Here is a 21,959-nt window from a genome sequence, read left to right on the forward strand (position 1 = left end):
CCGGGACCACCCATACGTAGAATGTATGCACACATGACTGTAAGTCGCTTTGGATAAAAGCGTCTGCTAAATGGCATATATTATTGGTGACCCACAGGTGACAGGAAGAGGAAAGGTCAGGGGTGAAAGGTGATTCTGTGGTTCTCTTAGAGGCTTTACTGTCACAATGAGACTTTGGCTGTTCTGCGAAGAGATGGGAAGCTTCCCATCTATTCATAGGTGGTACCTCCGTCACTCGGTCGCGTCACACCGTTGCCAACGACGCAAAGTGGTTTACCTGAAGTGGTGTTAAGTCCAATCATTCTGGATGTAGGCTAACTACTATTTAGTCTAAATACACTCTAGTGCCTTTTCGAAACACGATGACATTGCTTAAAGTAGTCAAATATTTAGGAAATTACTTTGTTAGCATTATCATGTCGTCAAATTTACTTTGGACAGATGGCAATGTTGCCGTTCGATCGCAAAGTTCGTCAAAAATAGCTAGCGATGCTAACATTAGCTAGCTAAGATCTGATGGCCTCCCCTCAAGCTTAGCTAGCTAGCTAGTTAACGTTATACTGCATCTAAAGTCAATCTGGTTTTCCTATTAATTAATTTACCTCGTTTTGAACATCTTCGTTTTTTCCCCCAAGCCGCTGTAATGCACTTTTGATAATGCTGGTCATTTATGAACATTTGAACATCTTGGCCATGTTCTGTTATAATCTCCACCCGGCACAGCCAGTAGAGGACTGGCCACCCCACATAGCCTGGTTCCTCTCTCTTCCTAGGTTCTGGCCTTTCTAGGGAGTTTTTCCTAGCCACCGTGCTTCTACACCTGCATTGCTTGCTGTTTGGGGTTTTAGGCTGGGTTTCTGTACAGCACTTTGAGATATCAGCTGATGTACGAAGGGCTTTATAAATACATTTGATTTGATCATCTTCATCAGCGCTCATTGACGAGGCATCGAGTAGGAAGTTAGGCATCGGTCCAAAAAACCAACATTCAAAACAGTATTGTGACGAAACATGAATTCCCTACGTAACTCCCTACTTTTGAGCAGATCTCAGGTCTAAAAGTAGTGTCCTATCTAGGAATATAGGTTTCCAGCCGTGGTTTATACAGTCTCCCCTGTTTGTATTACAACGAGCCCTCGTAGTGCGATGTGTAAGAGCTGCGTAGCCAGGGAGGAATTTCCTTCTGGAGGGGATGGTCAAGCAGCGTTGCTATGCTGTTACACTCAGATCTTATGGCCCTCGTAGTGCTCTGTGTAAGAGCTGCGTAGCCAGGGAGGAATTTCCTTCTGGAGGGGATGGTCAAGCAGCGTTGCTGTTACACTCAGATCTTATGGTGTAGCGGGGGTCGCATTTAAACACAGGAGATTCAACTCTGGTATTTGAGTCAGTCGGTAATGTTTGTTTTGTTTTTTTAAGAAACAAGGTGGGCTTTCCTCTTGATATGCTTTTCAGTCTTGCAGCCTAACTTGGACGCGGCTCGGCCTTATCTGTTAGAGAAAGTGTCATGCATAGGTGTAATAGGTGGCAGGGAAGTCAGGGGCAGGAGAGTCAAATGGAGTTTAAATATGGAGTCTTTTAATAAAGTTCCACGAGTATAACACTAAATGTACAAACAAAACATGGGTACGAAGACCTATACACCTATACAAACAATCACACTACACTGACAACAAATCAATCTCTGACAAAGACATGAGGGGAAACAGAGGGTTAAATACACAACAGGTAATGAATGGGATAGAAAACAGGTGTGTGGGAAGACAAGACAAAACCAATGGAAAATGAAAAATGGATCAATGATGGCTAGAAGACCGGTGACGTCGAACGCCGAGCACCGCCCGAACAAGGAGAGGCAACGACTTCGGCAAAAGTCGTGACAGAAAGGCTATGAATATTAATTAGGTGAAAGATTTTTTCTCCCACTGCAAAAAAAAACATGCCTTTCCTCTGTATTTCCAAATGAAGTAAACAAAGCCTCGACCTCTCGCCAGCGTCCGCCTGCTCTCACTGAAATATGTGGTCATCTCCATGTGTTTGATCTGCTGTTGATCTGATCTGCTGTTGATCTGCTGTTGATCTGATCTGCTGTTGATCTGATCTGCTGTTGATCTGATCAGCTGTTGATCTGCTGTTGATCTGATCTGCTGTTGATCTGATCTGCTGTTGATCTGCTGTTGATCTGATCTGCTGTTGATCTGATCAGCTGTTGATCTGATCTGCTGTTGATCTGCTGTTGATCTGATCTGCTGTTGATCTGCTGTTGATCTGCTGTTGATCTGATCTGCTGTTGATCTGCTGTTGATCTGATCTGCTGTTGTTCTGATCTGTTGATCTGCTGTTGATCTGATCTGCTGTTGATCTGATCTGCTGTTGATCTGCTGTTGATCTGCTGTTGATCTGCTGTTGATCTGATCTGCTGTTGATCTGCTGTTGATCTGCTGTTGATCTGCTGTTGATCTGCTGTTGATCTGATCTGCTGTTGATCTGCTGTTGATCTGCTGTTGATCTGCTGTTGATCTGATCTGCTGTTGATCTGATCTGATGTTGATCTGCTGTTGATCTGCTGTTGATCTGCTGTTGATCTGATCTGCTGTTGATCTGATGTTGATCTGATCTGCTGTTGATCTGCTGTTGATCTGATCTGCTGTTGATCTGTTGTTGATCTGATGTTGATCTGTTGTTGATCTGTTGTTGATCTGATCTGCTGTTGATCTGATCTGCTGTTGATCTGATGTTGATCTGATCTGCTGTTGATCTGATCTGCTGTTGATCTGCTGTTGATCTGCTGTTGATCTGATCTGATGTTGATCTGATGTTGATCTGATCTGATGTTGATCTGATCTGATGTTGATCTGTTGCTGATCTGATGTTGCTCCCCATAGTAAGATGCCAGACAGGCCATAGCGAAGCCCAGACATGTTTGTGGGTTAACGGCCACAGTCAGACAGACTGTACATGGACAGTGGTCATGGCTGTGACGTCAGCAGAGCAGAGAATCCATTCAGTGTCCTTGAACACTTAAACTCTGGTCTGGCTGCTCCTTTCCGTGACAGAGTGTGTATGTGACAGAGTGTGTATGTGTGTTTGTATGATGGTGTGTGTATGTGTGTGACAGTGTGTGTGTGTTTGTATGATGGTGTGTGCGTGCCTGGCTCTGAGTTAAACCTGTGTGTGAGGGTTGACGGGTCAGAGATCAATGTTCCTTCTTGGTCTGAGCTGAGAGAGAGGGCGGGAGAGGGTGTGGGGGAGAGAGAGAGAGAGAGGGAGAGGAGGAGAGAGAGAGATGGGGGGGGGGGAGAGACCGAGAGAGAAACAGACAGAGAGAGAGAGAGACAGAGGAGGGGGAGAGAGAGAGATAGGGGGGGGGCGAGAGAGAAACAAACAGAGAGAGAGAGATACAGAGAGAGAGAGAGAGAGAGAGAGAAAATGTTGAAACTCAGGTCACCTCAGTCTTTGGAGAGCTCTCTGCTTTATCTCTGCTCCTGCCTCATCTGGCGGAGGAAATGGGTCGTGACCTCAGAGGGGAATACCTCGCTCCCTTCCTCCTTTCACTCCTCACCCCTCAGCTCCCTCCCTCGGAGCCGGCACTTACGAGCCAGGAGGGCCCCCTTTTCTCCCATAAGCCTTCGCTCCACAGAGGCTAAAGTACAGATGGAATTCTTAAATATTATCTCCCAATTAGTTTATTTTAGCTCTCTGCAGATTATTTAATGAAACAAGAGAGAGAGAGAGAGACAGAGCGATAGATAGATAAAGAGAGAGGGGAGAAGGATTTTGAGCGAAGTCAGTTCACAACCAGGCGGTATCCGGAATGTTGTGGCAGCAGATGTCCACGGCTTAGTAACACGCTACGGCAACAAGTTGTACCACGGGGGCTAACACCTGTATTCATACATAAACACACACACACACACACACACACACACACACACACACACACACACACACACACACACACACACACACACACACACACACACACACACACACACACACACACACACACACACACACACACACACACACACACACGCCTACGCCTGTATTCAGACATAAACACACACCTGTAGTCATAACAGCTTCCCCTCCGTATGCCTGCCTGAATTCTGTCAGGTGGAAAATGATCGTGTTGAATTGCAATTCACCTCAATAGAGAGTAGACTATCATAGAGCATAGAGCTATTCTCCTGCTGAATCCTTCCCTGTTCCAACCTGGCCCAGCCAGACTTCACTGTGCTTCCCTGTTCTAGCCAGACTTCTCTGTGCTTCCCTGTTCTAGCCAGACTTCACTGTGCTTCCCTGATCTAACCTGGCCCAACTGGACTCACTGTGCTTCCCTGTTCTAACCTGGCCCAGCCAGACTTCACTGTGCTTCCCTGTTCTAGCCAGACTTCCATGTGCTTTCCTGTTCTAACCTGGCCCAGCCAGACTTCACTGTGCTTCCCTGTTCTAGCCAGACTTCCATGTGCTTTCCTGTTCTAGCCTGGCCCAGCCAGACTTCACTGTGCTCTCGTCTCCTACAGTGCAGGGGGGGGGGAGGACGGGGGCGAGCAGCCCTCAGCCTCTGAAGTGTTTTACATTAGTTATGTCCAACCCGGTGTCTCCTAGCGCCTGGCTTCATACATTCTGATGAGAGATAGCGAGAGAGAGAGAGGTGCTGTGATGTCAGGGAGAGACACACCCCCCCCTACTATTCTCTATAGCTCCCCATTATTATATTATTCACCTCTATAGACAGAGTGGTGGATATTATCCCTGAGGTAAAACAGGTTAGAGACAGAGTGGTGGATATTGTCCCTGAGGTTAAAACAGAATAGAGACAGAGTGGTGGATATTGTCCCTGAGGTAAAACAGAATAGAGACAGAGTGGTGGATATTATCCCTGAGGTTAAAACAGAATAGAGACAGAGTGGTGGATATTGTCCCTGAGGTTAAAACAGAATAGAGACAGAGTGGTGGATATTGTCCCTGAGGTAAAACAGAATAGAGACAGAGTGGTGGATATTATCCCTGAGGTAAAACAGAATAGAGACAGAGTGGTGGATATTGTCCCTGAGGTTAAAACAGAATAGAGACAGAGTGGTGGATATTATCCCTGAGGTTAAAACAGAATAGAGACAGAGTGGTGGATATTGTCCCTGAGGTTAAAACAGAATAGAGACAGAGTGGTGGATATTGTCCCTGAGGTAAAACAGAATAGAGACAGAGTGGTGGATATTGTCCCTGAGGTTAAAACAGAATAGAGACAGAGTGGTGGATATTGTCCCTGAGGTAAAACAGAATAGAGACAGAGTGGTGGATATTATCCCTGAGGTTAAAACAGAATAGAGACAGAGTGATGGATATTGTCCCTGAGGTTAAAACAGAATAGAGACAGAGTGGTGGATATTGTCCCTGAGGTAAAACTATGTGTGGGTAGTAACTGAGTTAGCAGTCTTTTTAACTCAAGCCCACACACTTCTCACTCACACTGTACATGGTGTGAAGTCATGAACACTCAGCAGCTCTGTGTCACCATTATCCCAGTGTATGAGTTAGGACATTCACTCTACCATCACCATTATCCCAGTGTATGAGTTAGGACATTCACTCTACCAGCCATTATCCCAGTGTATGAGTTAGGACATTCACTCTACCACCACCATTATCCCAGTGTATGAGTTAGGACATTCACTCTACCATCACCATTATCCCAGTGTATGAGTTAGGACATTCACTCTACCACCACCATTATCCCAGTGTATGAGTTAGGACATTCACTCTACCACCACCATTATCCCAGTGTATGAGTTAGGACATTCACTCTACCACTACCATTATCCCAGTGTATGAGTTAGGACATTCACTCTACCACCACCATTATCCCAGTGTATGAGTTAGGACATTCACTCTACCACTACCATTATCCCAGTGTATGAGTTAGGACATTCACTCTACCATCACCATTATCCCAGTGTATGAGTTAGGACATTCACTCTACCATCACCATTATCCCAGTGTATGAGTTAGGACATTCACTCTACCATCACCATTATCCCAGTGTATGAGTTAGGACATTCACTCTATGGCCACCATTATGGCAGCACACCGTTGTTCCTCTCATAGTTCAGGCACAGCAAGATAGATCAGCCTTTCATAATGAATGATCAAGACAGTATCCCATTCCGGACAGATTCCTCCCGTGAGCGAGACAGTGTTCCCTCCTGGACAGATTCTTCCTGTGATTGAGACAGTGTTCTCTTCTGGACAGATTCCTCCTGTGATCAAGACAGTGTTCCCTCCTAGACAGATTCCTTCTGGACAGATTCCTCCTGTGATTGAGACAGTGCTCCCTCCTAGACAGATTCCTCCTGTGATTGAGACAGTGTTCCCTCCTGGACAGAGTCCTCCTGTGATTGAGACAGTGTACCCTCCTGGACAGATTCCTCCTGTGATTGAAACAGTGTTCCCTCCTAGACAGATTCCTCCTGTGATGAAGACACGTAGGGGATAGGAAGGGTCTGGGGGGGGGGCACACACACATTGTCTCTCTCAGAAGAGCCTCTGAGCTCTATCAATTACCGTGTTTCCAGCTGCAGGCGGCTGCAGGGCTGAGTGGGCGAGAGAGAGAAGGAGATATATATATATATATATATATATAAATGAAGGCACACCGGAGACAGAAGGTTGAGAAGTCAGTAGAGAGAGAGAGGAGAGAGTCAGAAAATCTTGAAAGTCCATCAGAGATGAGGTTGGATTTACAGAAGAGAGGCTTTCTTCCCCGCTCCGCATTCACATCCATCCCCGACGCACACACAGCCTTCAGACAGGTCTGTGTAGGGGTTGAAAGCGTGCTTGAAGGGATATGTGGTACAGTATCTCACCCGGTAATAATGCTCTTTAATGATCTAGACGGGAGTCAAGCTGATACCGACTGAACAGTCGCTTCTTTTTCTCTCTCTAATTCGCCACCTGGAGAAATGGACTGGAAATTGATAGTTGCCAGCACTGACTGAATGTCTTAGAAGCACAGTCGGTAATGTAATTATATAAAACATATATATCTCAATCTTCCCGCAAAGCACATCTTCTGAAGGAGATCAATCTAATCTACACTATATATATATATATATATATATTATTTTTTTTAAGTATGTGGACACCCTTCAAATTAGTGGATTTCAGCCATTTCAACCACGCCCTGTTACTGACAGGTGTATAAAAGCACACAGCCATGCAATCTCCATAGACAAACATTGGCAGTAGAATGGGCCTTAATGAAGAGCTCAGTGACTTTCAACGTGGCACCGTCATAGGATGTCGCGTCGCCAACAAGTCAGTTCGTCAAATTTCTGCTCTGCTAGAGCTGCCCCCCCCCGGTCAACTGTAAGTGCTGTTATTGTGAAGTGGAAACGTCTAGGAGCAACAACGGCTCAGTCGTGAAGTGGTAGGCCACACAAGCTCACAGAACGGGAACGCCGAGTGCTGAAGTGAGTAAAAAAATATTTTGTCCTCGGTGTTACTGCCTCTGGAAGTAACATCAGCACAAGAACTGTTCGTCGGCAGCTTCATGAAATCGGTTTCCGTGGCCGAGCAGCTGCACACAAGATTAACATCACCAGGTGCAATGCCAAGCGTTGGCTGGAGTGGGGTAACGCTCGCCGCCATTGGACTCTTGGAGCAGTGGAAACGCGTTCTCTGGAGTAATGAATCACACTACATCATCTGGCAGTCCGACTGACAAATCTGGGTTTGACGGATGTCAGGAGAACGCTACCTGCCCCAATGCATAGTGGCAACTGTAAAGTTTGGTGGAGGAGTAATAATTGTTTTGGGCTTTTTTTCATGGTTCGGGCCCCTTAGTTCCAGTGAAGGGAAATCTTAATGCTACAGCATACAATGACTTTCTAGACGATTTTGTGTGGCAACTGTTTGGGGAAGGCCCTTTCCTGTTTCAGCATGACATTGCCCCCGTGCACAAAGCGACATCCATACAGAAATGTTGTTTGTTGAGATCAGTGTGGAAGAACTTAACTGGCCTGCACAGAGCCCTGACCTCAACCCCATCGAACACCTTTGGGATGAATTGGAACGGCGACTGTGAGCCAGGCCTAATCGCCCAACTTCAGTGACCGACCTCACTAATGCTCTTGTGGCTGAATGGAAGCAAGTCCTCACAGCAATGTTCCAACATCTAGTGGAAAACCTTCCCAGAAGAGTGGACGCTGTTATAGCAGCAATGTTCCAACATCTAGTGGAAAACCTTCCCAGAAGAGTGGAGGCTGTTATAGCAGCAATGTTCCAACATCTAGTGGAAAGCCTTCCCAGAAGAGTGGAGGCTGTTATAGCAGCAATGTTCCAACATCTAGTGGAAAGCCTTCCCAGAAGAGTGGAGGCTGTTATAGCAGCAATGTTCCAACATCTAGTGGAAAGCCTTCCCAGAAGAGTGGAGGCTGTTATAGCAGCAATGTTCCAACATCTAGTGGAAAACCTTCCCAGAAGGGTGGAGGCTGTTGTAGCAGCAATGTTCCAACATCTAGAAGAGTGGAGGCTGTTGTAGCAACAATGTTCCAACAATTCTATTAATGTCCATGGTTTTGGAGTGAGGTGTTAGATGAGCAGGTGTCCACATGCCTTTGGTAAAGTGTTCTATATATAATATACTGCTGTAGAGTGAAGAATTTCCATTTCAATAATGTCCATGGTGGAATGAGGTAAAAATCATAAAATGGTCATTCAGATTGATCCTCCATATTTAATGTATTTCATGGCTGTCAATCTTCACCCTCTACCCCATAAATATCACTGACTGGCAGGCTGGGAATTTCCAATTCAATAACCGTCATCAGGTGGAATTGAAATATCAAAATCATAAAATGGTCATTCAGATTGATCCTCCATATCTAATGTCTTTCATGGCTACTCAATCTGTCTCACCCTCTACCCCATAAATTATCATATGACTGGCTTGGCTGTCTCTCTCTCTCTCTCTCTCTCTCTCTCTCTGTCTCTCTCTCTCTGTCTCTCTGTCTCTCTCTCTCTCTCTCTCTCTCTCTCTCTCTCTCTCTCTGTCTCTCTCTCTGTCTCTCTCTGTCTCTCTCTCTCTCTCTCTCTCTCTCTCTCTGTCTCTCTCTCTCTCTCTCTCTCTCTCTCTCTCTCTCTCTCTGTCTCTCTCTCTCTCTGTCTCTCTCTCTCTGTCTCTCTCTCTCTGTCTCTCTCTCTCTGTCTCTCTCTCTCTGTCTCTCTCTCTCTCTCTGTCTCTCTCTCTGTCTCTCTCTCTGTCTCTCTCTCTCTCTCTCTCTCTCTCTCTCTCTCTCTCTCTCTCCTCTCTCTCTCTCTCTCTCTCTCTCTCTCTCTCTCTCTCTCTCTCTCTCTCTCTCTCTCTCCTGGTCTAGTGGGATATATCTCTTGAATGGGAAAATCAACGATGTCATAATGAGTGGACTGGCAGCCATATTGAGTGGACTGGCAGCCATATTGAGTGGACTGGCAGCCATATTGAGTGGACTGGCAGCCATATTGATTGAGTGGACTGGCAGCCATATTGGCATCCATATTGAGTGGACTGGCAGCCATATTGAGTGGACTGGCAGCCATATTGAGTGGACTGGCAGCCATATTGAGTCGACTGGCAGCCATATTGAGTGGACTGGCAGCCATATTGAGTGGACTGGCAGCCATATTGAGTGTCCCCGTAGCTCCCAACAGATGATAACTCACTTCCTCTACTGTTCTCTATAATGTAACCTTGGCTAACTCTCTGCTGTCTCTCTACAGGAGCAGCTGTCCCTCCAGCAGAATGGGTCCGTCCCCTCCTCAGGCGTGCTGACTGTATCCTGGAGCCCCTGGAGCCTGGACAGAGAGGCGCTGAAGCTGCTGTCTATCGGCCTGGCCGTGGTGGCTATCCTAGTGGTCTTCATGTGGGAGAAACTCCACTGAGACCGAGGGGCTGGAAGACATGGACCTGGGCCTGTATTTATAGAGCGTCTCGGAGGAGGAGTGCTGATCCAAGATCAGGGGCCTCCTTTACAATCATCCTTGTATTCTACAAGGCAAAACTGATCCTAGATCAGCATTCATACACCGAGACTCTTCATGAATAAGGGACCTAGATCAAATACATATGGAAATGATTTCCAAGTACTTTGTACTGGGCAAACTAAATCAAGCGTAGCTCCAGTATTTGAGATAATTTGCCATATTTATTTGGCCCTGTAGGTTTGGTTGAAATGGGTTTTTGAATGGGTCCTAGTTTAGCTTTATATGAGGAAAAACTTCTCTGTCTTGGACAAAGACTGATGGAATCTGGAGCTGCATGTGAGAGTTAGGAAGAGGAGACGAGGGAAGGAAACAAGGACAGGAGATAAGGAGAGGACAGGTTAAAGACATGTTGTGTGATACTCTGATTTAAGATGGTGGATATCTTTAATTAAAAGTATTTATTTTGACCACAATGAAACAGACACAGAGGAACAGGTATATTTGTTGGTAATGAGTTGACATCACAGTAAAAGCCCTCTCTGTGTCTGTCCTACTGTCCTACTGTCCTACTGTCCTACCACATTGTGATTGTTTATCAAAACATTTTTTTCTTTTTTTTTCTCTCGTGTTTCTCTATTTGTATTTCTGCTTTTATGGTTTTCCATTTTAACGTCAGTCTACTACTGAGTAGATGGGAGACCCCTTTGTGCCCTGGTATGAAGTAGTTAGGGAACAGGGTGCTATTTGGGATGCTGTGATGTTACAGTGTGAAACTGCATGTTGTTTGGTTCTATTCATGTACATCTCAACAGTGGATCATCTCCTATCCCAGGGGACTTATTGTCTGGCCTAGATCCCTGTCTGGCCTAGATCCCTGTCTGGCCTAGATCCCTGTCTGGCCTAGATCCCTGTCTGGCCTAGATCCCTGTCTGGCCTAGATCCCTGTCTGGCCTAGATCCCTGTCTGGCCTAGACCCTTGTCTGGCCTAGATCCCTGTCTGGCCTAGATCCCTGTCTGGCCTAGATCCTGTCTGGCCTAGATCCCTGTCTGGCCTAGATCCCTGTCTGGCCTAGATCTCTGTCTGGCCTAGATCCCTGTCCATGATCCCTGTCTGGCCTAGATCTCTGTCTGGCCTAGATCCCTGTCTGGCCATGATCCCTGTCTGGCCTAGATCCCTGACTGCCTCTCAAATGGCACCCAATTCCCTTTATAGTGCACTACTTTTCACCAGGACCTATGGGGGGGAAGGGTGTCTGGCCAAAGGTAGTGCACTATATAGAGAATAGACTGTAATTTGGGACACAGCTTTGACAGTGTTTTCTCATCTTTGTTTGCAGGGTAAAGTGAACCTTAATAAACATTAATAAACCACAACTCCATGCTATCTGTCTGTCTGTCTTTTTCTTTGCAACTCTGCCTAGAAGGCCAGCATCCCGGAGTCGCCTCTTCACTGTTGACGTTGAGACTGGTGTTTTGTGGGTACTATTTAATGAAACTGCCAGTTGAGGACTTGTGAGGAGTCTGTTTCTCAAACTAGACTCTCTAATGTATTTGTCCTCTTGCTCAGTTGTGCACCGGGGCCTCCCACTCCTCTTTCTATTCTGGTTAGAGCCAGTTTGCGCTGTTCTGTGAAGGGAGTAGTACACAGTGTTGTACGAGATCTTCAGTGTCTTGGCAATTTCTCTCATGGAATAGCCTTCATTTCTCAGAACAAGAAGAGACTGACGAGTTTCAGAAGAAAGGTCTTTGTTTCCTGCCATTTTGAGCCTGTAATCAAACCCACAAATGCTGATGCTCCAGATACTCAACTAGTCTAAAGAAGGCCAGTTTTATTGCTTCTTTAATCAGAACTACAGTTTTCAGCTGTGCTAACATAATGGCAAAATGGTTTTCTAATGATCAATTAGCCTTTTAAAATGATAAACTTGGATTAGCTAACACAACATGCCATTGGAACACAGGAGTGATGGATGCTGATAATGGGCCTCTGCACACCAATGTAGATATTCCATAAAAAATCTGCCATTTCCAGCTAAAATAGTCATTTAAAACATTAACAATGTCTACACTGTAATTATGTAACTTTAATGGACAAAAACAAGGACATTTCTAACTGACCCCAAACTTTTGAGCGTTAGGGTATATCTGAGTCTATGTTCAACATGTCTGTCAGCCTGTATATATCTGAGTCTATGTTCAACATGTCTGTCAGCCTGTATATATCTGAGTCTATGTTCAACATGTCTGTCAGCCTGTATATATCTGAGTCTATGTTCAACATGTCTGTCAGCCTGTATATATCTGAGTCTATGTTCAACATGTCTGTCAGCCTGTATATATCTGAGTCTATGTTCAACATGTCTGTCAGCCTGTATATATCTGAGTCTATGTTCAACATGTCTGTCAGCCTGGTAGATGGTAGATGTGGTGATCCCATCCTCTGTAGTCTGGTAGATGTGGTGACTCCCAGTCCTCTGTAGTAATGGTAGATGTGGTGACTCCCAGTCCTCTGTAGTAATGGTCTGTGGTGACCCCCAGTCCTCTGTAGTAATGGTAGATGAGTGACCCCCAGTCCTCTGTAGTAATGTAGATGTGGTGACTCCCAGTCCTCTGTAGTAATGGTAGATGTGGTGACTCCCAGTCCTCTGTAGTAATGGTAGATGTTGACCCCCAGCCCTCTGTAGTAATGGTAGATGTGGTGACTCCCAGCCCTCTGTCTGTAGATGTGGTGACAGTTCTCTGTAGTAATGGTAGATGTGGTGACTCCCAGTCCTCTGTAGTAATGGTAGATGTGGTGACCCCCAGTCCTCTGTAGTAATGGTAGATGTGGTGACTCCCAGTCCTCTGTAGTAATGGTAGATGTGGTGACTCCCAGCCCTCTGTAGTAATGGTAGATGTGGTGACTCCCAGTCCTCTGTAGTAATGGTAGATGTGGTGACTCCCAGTCCTCTGTAGTAATGGTAGATGTGGTGACCCCCAGTCCTCTGTAGTAATGGTAGATGTGGTGACTCCCAGTCCTCTGTAGTAATGGTAGATGTGGTGACTCCCAGTCCTCTGTAGTAATGGTAGATGTGGTGACCCCCAGCCCTCTGTAGTAATGGTAGATGTGGTGACTCCCAGTCCTCTGTAGTAATGGTGGATGTGGTGACCCCCAGCCCTCTGTAGTAATGGTAGATGTGGTGACCCCCCTCTGTAGTAATGGTAGATGTGGTGACTCCCAGTTCTCTGTAGTAATGGTAGATGTGGTGACTCCCAGTCCTCTGTAGTAATGGTAGATGTGGTGACTCCCAGTCCTCTGTAGTAATGGTAGATGTGGTGACTCCCAGTCCTCTGTAGTAATGATAGATGTGGTGACCCCCAGTCCCCTGTAGTAATGGTAGATGTGGTGACCCCCAGTCCTCTGTAGTAATGGTAGATGTGGTGACCCCCAGCCCTCTGTAGTAATGGTAGATGTGGTGACCCCCAGTCCTCTGTAGTAATGGTAGATGTGGTGACCCCCAGCCCTTTGTAGTAATGGTAGATGTGGTGACCCCCAGCCCTTTGTAGTAATGGTAGATGTGGTGACTCCCAGCCCTTTGTAGTAATGGTAGATGTGGTGACTCCTAGTCCTCTGTAGTAATGGTGGATGTGGTGACCCCCAGCCCTTTGTAGTAATGGTAGATGTGGTGACCCCCAGCCCTTTGTAGTAATGGTAGATGTGGTGACCCCAGCCCTTTGTAGTAATGGTAGATGTGGTGACCCCCAGCCTCGAGGATAAACAGAAGTACAGCCCACAGGAAGTAGTATTTGATGAAATGACACCACCATCCTTTCTCTTCACAGATTAGCTCGCTGGGTTTGAGTAGAATTTCACTGACATTCCAATTCTTCTTCTTTTAATCCCTGTTTTTATTGAAGTACACATAAATAATAGTTTAAATAAAACGTGAAAAATAAGAACGTCTGGCAGGTACAAGCACACGTCATACTTTCATCAGATTAGTTACTGTTACATCATCTCTTTGAATTAGAGCATTTTTCAGGAACGAAACCCGTTTTTCTCCAGTGTTTCTGTCTTCTCTCCTCATGAACTCTTAAAGCCAGGGGTTTATACACGCCATACAATGTATTTCTGTAACCATGTCTATCCAATGTGTGACGGTGGGAGGGTCTTTTTTTGTAGACATCTCCTTGTGAAAGCCTTTTTACTGACTTTAACCGGTGCTTTTCTCTATTGGGGAAGTTATCAGGTCTTTTCACCCAATGTCAAAAACCCCATTATTTTCCCCAATGTTAGATCTTATTTCTCCCCTGTACGTTTCCATTTTGCGAGGCAGGACCAAAAGATGGGCGTGTGATCCGCCCTTGATAGCCCGCGTTCTCATCCAACATGTAATGGCGTTCTTCGTTTGTCAAAAGAGACTCGGACCGAAATGCAGCGTGGTGGTTACTCATGTCTTTAATGAAAAAGTGACACATGAAATAACTATACAAATACAAAACAACAAACGGAACGTGAAACCTAATTACACACTATCTGGTGAAACTACACAGAGACAGGAACAATCACCCACGAAATACACAGCGAAACCAGGCTACCTAAATACGGTTCCCAATCAGAGACAACGAGAATCACCTGCCTCTGATTGAGAACCGCCTCAGGCAGCCAAGCCCATACAACACCCCTACTCAGCCGCAATCCCAATAATTCAAAAACCCCAATAGGAAATACAACAACATAAACCCATGTCACACCCTGGCCTGACCAAATAATAAAAGAAAACACAAAATACTAAGACCAAGGCGTGACACAACAAGGGTTTTTGGGAACCAGTCTTGTTTTGATTTCAGTTTAGGTCTTATGAATGAAACGTGTATCGTCCTTCCAACAGAATCCTCTCCCCCAAGTCCTTGAGTTGGTGGAGATTTGTTGAGTCTCTAATATGTTCAGAATCCTCTCTCCCAAGTCCTTGAGTTGGTGGAGATTTGTTGAGTCTCTAATATGTTCAGAATCCTCTCTCCCCAAGTCCTTGAGTTGGTGGAGATTTGTTGATCTCTAATATGTTCAGAATCCTCTCTCCAAGTCCTTGAGTTGGTGGAGATTTGTTGAGTCTCTAATATGTTCAGAATCCTCTCTCCCAAGTCCTTGAGTTGGTGGAGATTTGTTGAGTCTCTAATATGTTCAGAATCCTCTCTCCCCCAAGTCCTTGAGTTGGTGGAGATTTGTTGAGTCTCTAATATGTTCAGAATCCTCTCTCCCAAGTCCTTGAGTTGGTGGAGATTTGTTGAGTCTCTAATATGTTCAGAATCCTCTCTCCCCCAAGTCCTTGAGTTGGTGGAGATTTGTTGAGTCTCTAATATGTTCAGAATCCTCTCTCCCCCAAGTCCTTGAGTTGGTGGAGATTTGTTGAGTCTCTAATTGAGAATCCTCTCTCCCCCAAGTCCTTGAGTTGGTGGAGATTTGTTGAGTCTCTAATATGTTCAGAATCCTCTCTCCCAAGTCCTTGAGGGTGGAGATGGGTTGAGTCTCTAATATGTTCAGAATCCTCTCTCCCCAAGTCCTTGAGTTGGTGGAGATTTGTTGAGTCTCTAATATGTTCAGAATGACTCTCCCCAAGTCCTTGAGTTGGTGGAGATTTGTTGAAGTCTCAATATGTTCATTAATATTCTTCCCAAGTCCTTGAGTTGGTGGAGATTTGTTGAGTCTCTAATATGTTCAGAATCCCCTCCCAAGTCCTTGAGTTGGTGGAGATTTGTTGAGTCTCTAATATGTTCAGAATCCTCTCTCCCACCCTTGGTTGGTGGAATTTGGAAAACTCTAATATGTTCAGAATCCTCTCTCCCAAGTCCTTGAGTTGGTGGAGATTTGTTGAGTCTCTAATATTGTTTTAGAATCTGTCTTAAGTCCTTGAGTTGGTGGAGATTTGTTGAGTCTCTAATATGTTCAGAATCCTCTCTCCCCCAAGTCCTTGAGTTGGTGGAGATTTGTTGAGTCTCTAATATGTTCAACCTTGTTTCATCAGTTATTTCAACGTTTACCTTTGAGGATATAAAATACCCAAGTAAAGATTTGAAATCGTAGGCCTCCCGGGTGGCGCAGTGGTTAAGGGCGCTGTACTGCAGCACCAGCTGTGCCACCAGAGACTCTGGGTTCGCGCCCAGGCTCTGTCGCAACCGGGGAGGTCCGTGGAGCGACTCACAATTGGCCTAGCGTCGTCCGGGTTAGGGAGGTCTTGGCCGGTAGGGATATCCTTGTCTCATCGCGCACCAGCAACTCCTGTGGCGGGCCGGGCGCAGTGTACGCTAACCAAGGTTGCCAGGTGTACAGTGTTTCCTCCGACACATTGGTGCGGCTGGCTTCCGGGTTGGATGCGCGCTGTGTTAAGAAGCAGTGGTTGGGTCGTGTATCGGAGGACGCATGACTTTCAACCTTCGTCTCTCCCGAGCCCGTACGGGAGTTGTGTTTTTAAATACAGATTTGAAACGGGTGTATAAACAGGTGTATAAACAGGTGTACAAACAGGTGTACAAACAGGTGTATAAACAGGTGTATAAACAATAAACAGGTGTATAAACAGGTGTACAAACAGGTGTATAAACAGGTGTATAAACAGGTGTTAAACAGGTGTTGACGAAAAATGCCCGTAAGAGAGAAATTAATTAATTTGTCTTTTGGATATTTTTATTGCCATGTCCTTGTTACCCAAAACTTACTGTATGGGTATCTCAGACGGTTTCCACTAATTGGTCTTTTGACCAATCAAATCACAACTTTTCACGTCAGATCTTTTTCAGAGCTGATCTGATTGGTTAAAAGACCAATTACCGAAGAAGAAAAAAAGATCAGAATTGGGCTACCTGTCTAAACGCAGCCAGAAGTGTGTGGATGTTTCTGCTTTAATTGACAGCCTCTCGATGAACGCCACGAGACAGCATTGATTACACCCGTCAACGTAACGATTATATGCCAAACCCATATCACAATATCAGCAAGGGAGTAATTGACAATCAAGGTTCAAGACTGTGGCCATCGCCTGCAATCATTTAGGTGGAGACGTGGAAGTTTGTGCGTCATCTTTAGAGACGTGTTCCTGGGTGTTAACGAGAGGGGATCTGATCTCTTCAGAGCCTGGCTGTACATACAGACCAAGGATGTGAACCCGTAACTGCCAGAATAAAGGGAACACTTGAGGAAACGAGGGCTTAAAGAATACTAAAAGCAGATGCTTCCACACAGGTGTGGTTCCTGAGTTATTTAAGCAGTTAACAACCCATCGCGTCATTGTATAAAAAAATGTTAGGCAGGCCATTATTTTGGCTTCCATGGCAATCCTCCCATAGGATGACAATGCATCCACAGGACACGATTAGTCACTTGTAGCATCGATGTCAAGGTGCATCGAAGCTGTTCTGGCCCACAGCCCTATTACGGGAAAGGGGAATACCTAGTTAGTTGTACAACCGAAAGCATTCAACTGAAATGATTCAGAGAGGTGTGGGGGGTGCTGCCTTAATAGAAATCCACGTCATCGGCGCCCAGGGAACAGGGCATTGTGGGAATTGTTGCTCCAACAGAGATGTGATTCACGTAAGATATTATTAGTATATTATTCAAGAATCAATAGGTATTGATCGTTCATTTATAAGTCCAAAAACGAATGTAGCAAGTGTATAGTGTATAGTGTGTAGTGTGTAGTGTATAGTGTATAGTGTATAGTGTATAGTGTATAGTGTGTAGTGTGTAGTGTGTGTATAGTGTATAGTGTAGTATAGTGTATAGTGTATATAGTGTATAGTGTATAGTGTGTAGTGTGTAGTGTATAGTGTGTAGTGTGTAGTGTTAGTGTATAAAGTGTATAGTGTATAGTTAATTGTAGTAGTGTATAGTGTATAGTGTATAGTGTGTATAGTGTGTAGTGTATAGTGTGTAGTGTGTAGTGTATAGTGTATAGTGTAGTGTATAGTGTGTAGTGTAGTGTGTAGTGTGTAGTGTATAGTGTATAGTGTATATGTGTAGTGTGTAGTAGTGTATAGTGTATAGTGTATAGTGTATAGTGTATAGTGTATAGTGTATAGTGTATAGTGTATAGTGTGTAGTGTGTAGTGTGTAGTGTGTAGTGTGTATAGTGTGTAGTCCAGCATTAATGTTTAAAGCACAACAACAGTCTTCTCGCTTGTTAATGCAATTAGACAGTTAATTATAAAGTTCATTGTAAAGTTAATTGTTGAGTTAATTGATGGTAAAATAGAGAAATCCATCTTAATAACAGCTTGAAGACAATAGTCATACCAAGAGAGACATCCATGCTGCAGATTTAATTTCCTTGTTACAAAGTGGTTAATGACATCTGCAGTTCCTCCCACAGCATTGAAGTGCTCCGTCTCCACAAGCACATTAGAGGGCTGTTAAGATGAACGTTGTTGACTGGCACAAATGTTGACTTAGGTCCCCAAATGACTCTGAATACCCTCAGTTGATTCAGTCAAAGGCATAAGCCCAAACACTGGCTCGGCTGGCAAGTGACCAACACACTCAATAGAAGCAATCTTTCTCACAATGGGTTGTTGTGAAATCCCAGGGTGCATTGCAAAAACGGAGGAGTGTGTGTGTGGGTTAGATAACGCCATGAAGCCAGCCAGCCACAAGGGCCACACAACTTAGGGACATAGAGTCAGACAGCCAGACCCGAGGGCCACCCAACTCAAGGACACAGCGCACTCCTCGTAGGGAAAACTAAAGCCCTGCATTGAGTATGTTTAATGTTTACTACGATGTGTTTGCCAAGTCATTTCCCTTGGAACAGGCACTATGGTGTGTAGAGCACTGTAAACACAGACATCAATGGGTAGAGATAGGAAGGGAGAACGGTAGAGAGGGAGAGAGAAAGAGAGAAAAGAGAAAGGAAGGGAGGAAGGGAGAAGGATAGAGATAAAGAAAGGAAGGAAGGAAGGAAGGAAGGGAGGAAGGAAGGAAGAAGGAAGGAAGGAAGGAAGGAAGGAAGGAAGGAAGGAAGGAAGGAAGGAAGGGAGAAGGGTAGAGATAAAAAGGAAGGAAGGAAGGAAAGAAGGAAGGAAGGAAGGAAGGAAGGAAGGAAGGGAGGGAGGGAGGGAGGGAGGAAAGGGTAAGAGAAGGAAGGAAGGAAGGAAGGAAGGAGGAAGGGAGGAAGAAAGAAAGGGAGGGAGGGAGAAGGGTAGAGATAAAGAAAGAAAGAGAGAAAAAGAAAGGAAGGAAGGAAGAAAGAGAGAAGGAAGGAAGGAAGGAAGGAAGGAAGGAAGGAAGGAAGGAAGGAAGGAAGGACGGACGGACGGACGGACGGAGAGCTCATATTTGTGCATTGAATCCATAAAGAGAGGATTCACTGAATTAGAATGTAATGTGAGTTTCCATCCGATCCTTTGAAACTCTCACAGTTCTGTTAACTGGGCCGTTCATTTATAGTACATTTTTATATGATTTAAGTGCATTTGCACTCAACAAGATCCTTTCATTAATGAAATTAAAATGACATTTTCTACTTGGCGAAACTTCATTTGGTTCATTTGAGGCTATTGATGTTCACAGTGAGGGGCATTGTGGCTCCAACAGAGACGTGATTCACACAGAGAGAGCTGAGATGAGGATCTGGCCCACGTTTACATCTGCCCCGGCGTCCCAAATGAGACCCTGTTTCCTATGTGGTGCACTACTATTAACCAGAGCCCATTGGGGAGTGCACGGTATAGGGTGCCATTGGGGCCCAATCCATGAAAAACCAGCGTGTTCCCTCATCTCACCATGTGATGTTCACTTCCCTATTACCATCAATTATTATCTAATGCTTTTTCATCACATTACACTAACTGGGCAATGAGGTGATGTGATACGGCGCTGGAAATACCTCTTCCTTTCTAGTGCAGAGCAGTGGGACAGCAGCCCCTCATCCTGTCGCTGGAACTCATTGTTCTTGTGAGAAACCTACAGCGCTGAACACTGTGGTGTTTTAGTGCTGAACACTGTGGTGTTTTAGTGCTGACTACTGTGTGGAGTGTTTTGTGTGCTGAATACTGTGGTGTTTTAGTGGTGACTACTGTGGTGTTTTAGTGCTGAATACTGTGGTGTTTTAGTTTACTGTGGTGTTTTAGTGCTGAATACTGTGGTGTTTTAGTGCTGAATACTGTGGTTTTTAGTGCTGAATACTGTGGTGTTTTAGTGCTGAATACTGTGGTGTTTTAGTGCTGAATACTGTGGTGTTTTAGTGCTACTGTGGTGTTTTAGTGCTGACTACTGTGGTGTTTGTGGTGTTTTAGTGGTGACTACTGTGTTTTTTGTGCTGACTACTGTGGTGTTTTAGTGGTGACTGTGGTGTTTTTTAGTGCTGACTACTGTGGTGTTTTAGTGCTGACTACTGTGGTGTTTTAGTGGTGACTACTGTGGTGTTTTTAGTGCTGACTACTGTGTTTTAGTGCTGAATACTGTGGTGTTTTAGTGCTGACACTGTGGTGTTTTAGTGCTGACTACTGTGGTGTTTTAGTGCTGACTACTGTGGTGTTTTAGTGCTGACTACTGTGGTGTTTTAGTGGTGACTACTGTGGTGTGGAGTGTGTTTTAGTGCTGAATACTGTGGTGTTTTAGTGCTGACTACTGTGGTGTTTTAGTGCTGAATACTGTGGTGTTTTAGTGCTGAATACTGTGGTGTTTTAGTGCTGAATACTGTGGTGTTTTAGTGCTGAATACTGTGGTGTTTTAGTGCTGACTACTGTGGTGTTTTAGTGCTGACTACTGTGGTGTTTTAGTGGTGACTACTGTGGTGTTTTAGTGCTGACTACTGTGGTGTTTTAGTGCTGAATGTGGTGTTTTAGTGCTGACTACTGTGGTGTTTTAGTGCTGACTACTGTGGTGTTTTAGTGCCTACTGTGGTGTTTTAGTGCTGACTACTGTGGTGTTTTAGTGCTGACTACTGTGGTGTTTTAGTGCTGAATACTGTGGTGTTTTAAATACTGTGGTGTTTTAGTGTTTTTTTAGTGCTGACTACTGTGGTGTTTTACTGAATACTGTGGTGTTTTAGTGAATACTGTGGTGTTTTAGTGCTGACTACTGTGGTGTTTTAGTGCTGACTACTGTGGTGTTTTAGTGCTGAATACTGTGGTGTTTTAGTGCTGAATACTGTGGTGTTTTTTAGTGCTGACTACTGTGGTGTTTTAGTGCTGAATACTGTGGTGTTTTAGTGCTGACTACTGTGGTGTTTTAGTGCTGACTACTGTGGTGTTTTAGTGCTGAATACTGTGGTGTTTTAGTGCTGAATACTGTGGTGTTTTAGTGCTGAATACTGTGGTGTTTTAGTGCTGAATACTGTGGTGTTTTAGTGCTGAATACTGTGGTGTTTTACTGCTGAATACTGTGGTGTTTTAGTGCTGAATACTGTGGTGTTTTAGTGCTGAATACTGTGGTGTTTTAGTGCTGAATACTGTGGTGTTTTAGTGCTGAATACTGTGGTGTTTTAGTGGTGAATACTGAGTGCTGAATACTGTGGTGTTTTAGTGCTGAATACTGTGGTGTTTTAGTGCTGAATACTGTGGTGTTTTAGTGCTGAATACTGTGGTGTTTTAAATACTGTGGTGTTTTAGTGCTGAATACTGTGGTGTTTTAGTGCTGAATACTGTGGTGTTTTAGTGCTGAATACTGTGGTGTTTTAGTGCTGAATACTGTGGTGTTTTAGTGCTGAATACTGTGGTGTTTTAGTGCTGAATACTGTGGTGTTTTAGTGCTGAATACTGTGGTGTTTTAGTGCTGAATACTGTGGTGTTTTAGTGCTGAATACTGTGGTGTTTTAGTGCTGAATACTGTGGTGTTTTAGTGCTGAATACTGTGGTGTTTTAGTGCTGAATACTGTGGTGTTTTAGTGCTGAATACTGTGGTGTTTTAGTGCTGAATACTGTGGTGTTTTAGTGCTGAATACTGTGGTGTTTTAGTGCTGAATACTGTGGTGTTTTAGTGCTGAATACTGTGGTGTTTTAGTGCTGAATACTGTGGTGTTTTAGTG

General features: G+C 44.7%; 1 protein-coding gene across 1 annotated transcript in view; it reads left to right on the forward strand.

The window, feature by feature from the left end:
* The window catches only part of LOC124017684 (threonylcarbamoyladenosine tRNA methylthiotransferase-like), a 33,669-nt gene extending 22,688 nt beyond the window's left edge, over positions 1 to 10,981 (forward strand). Inside the window, exon 3 of the mRNA XM_046332949.1 lies at positions 9,757 to 10,981. Coding sequence (XP_046188905.1) covers positions 9,757 to 9,918 — 162 coding nt within the window. The 3' untranslated portion in view covers positions 9,919 to 10,981. The remainder of the gene's footprint in view (positions 1 to 9,756) is intronic.
* The last annotated feature ends 10,978 nt before the right edge of the window (positions 10,982 to 21,959 follow it).

The sequence above is a fragment of the Oncorhynchus gorbuscha genome, unplaced genomic scaffold (assembly GCF_021184085.1).
Source record: "Oncorhynchus gorbuscha isolate QuinsamMale2020 ecotype Even-year unplaced genomic scaffold, OgorEven_v1.0 Un_scaffold_308, whole genome shotgun sequence".
NCBI classification, from domain to species: domain Eukaryota; kingdom Metazoa; phylum Chordata; class Actinopteri; order Salmoniformes; family Salmonidae; genus Oncorhynchus; species Oncorhynchus gorbuscha.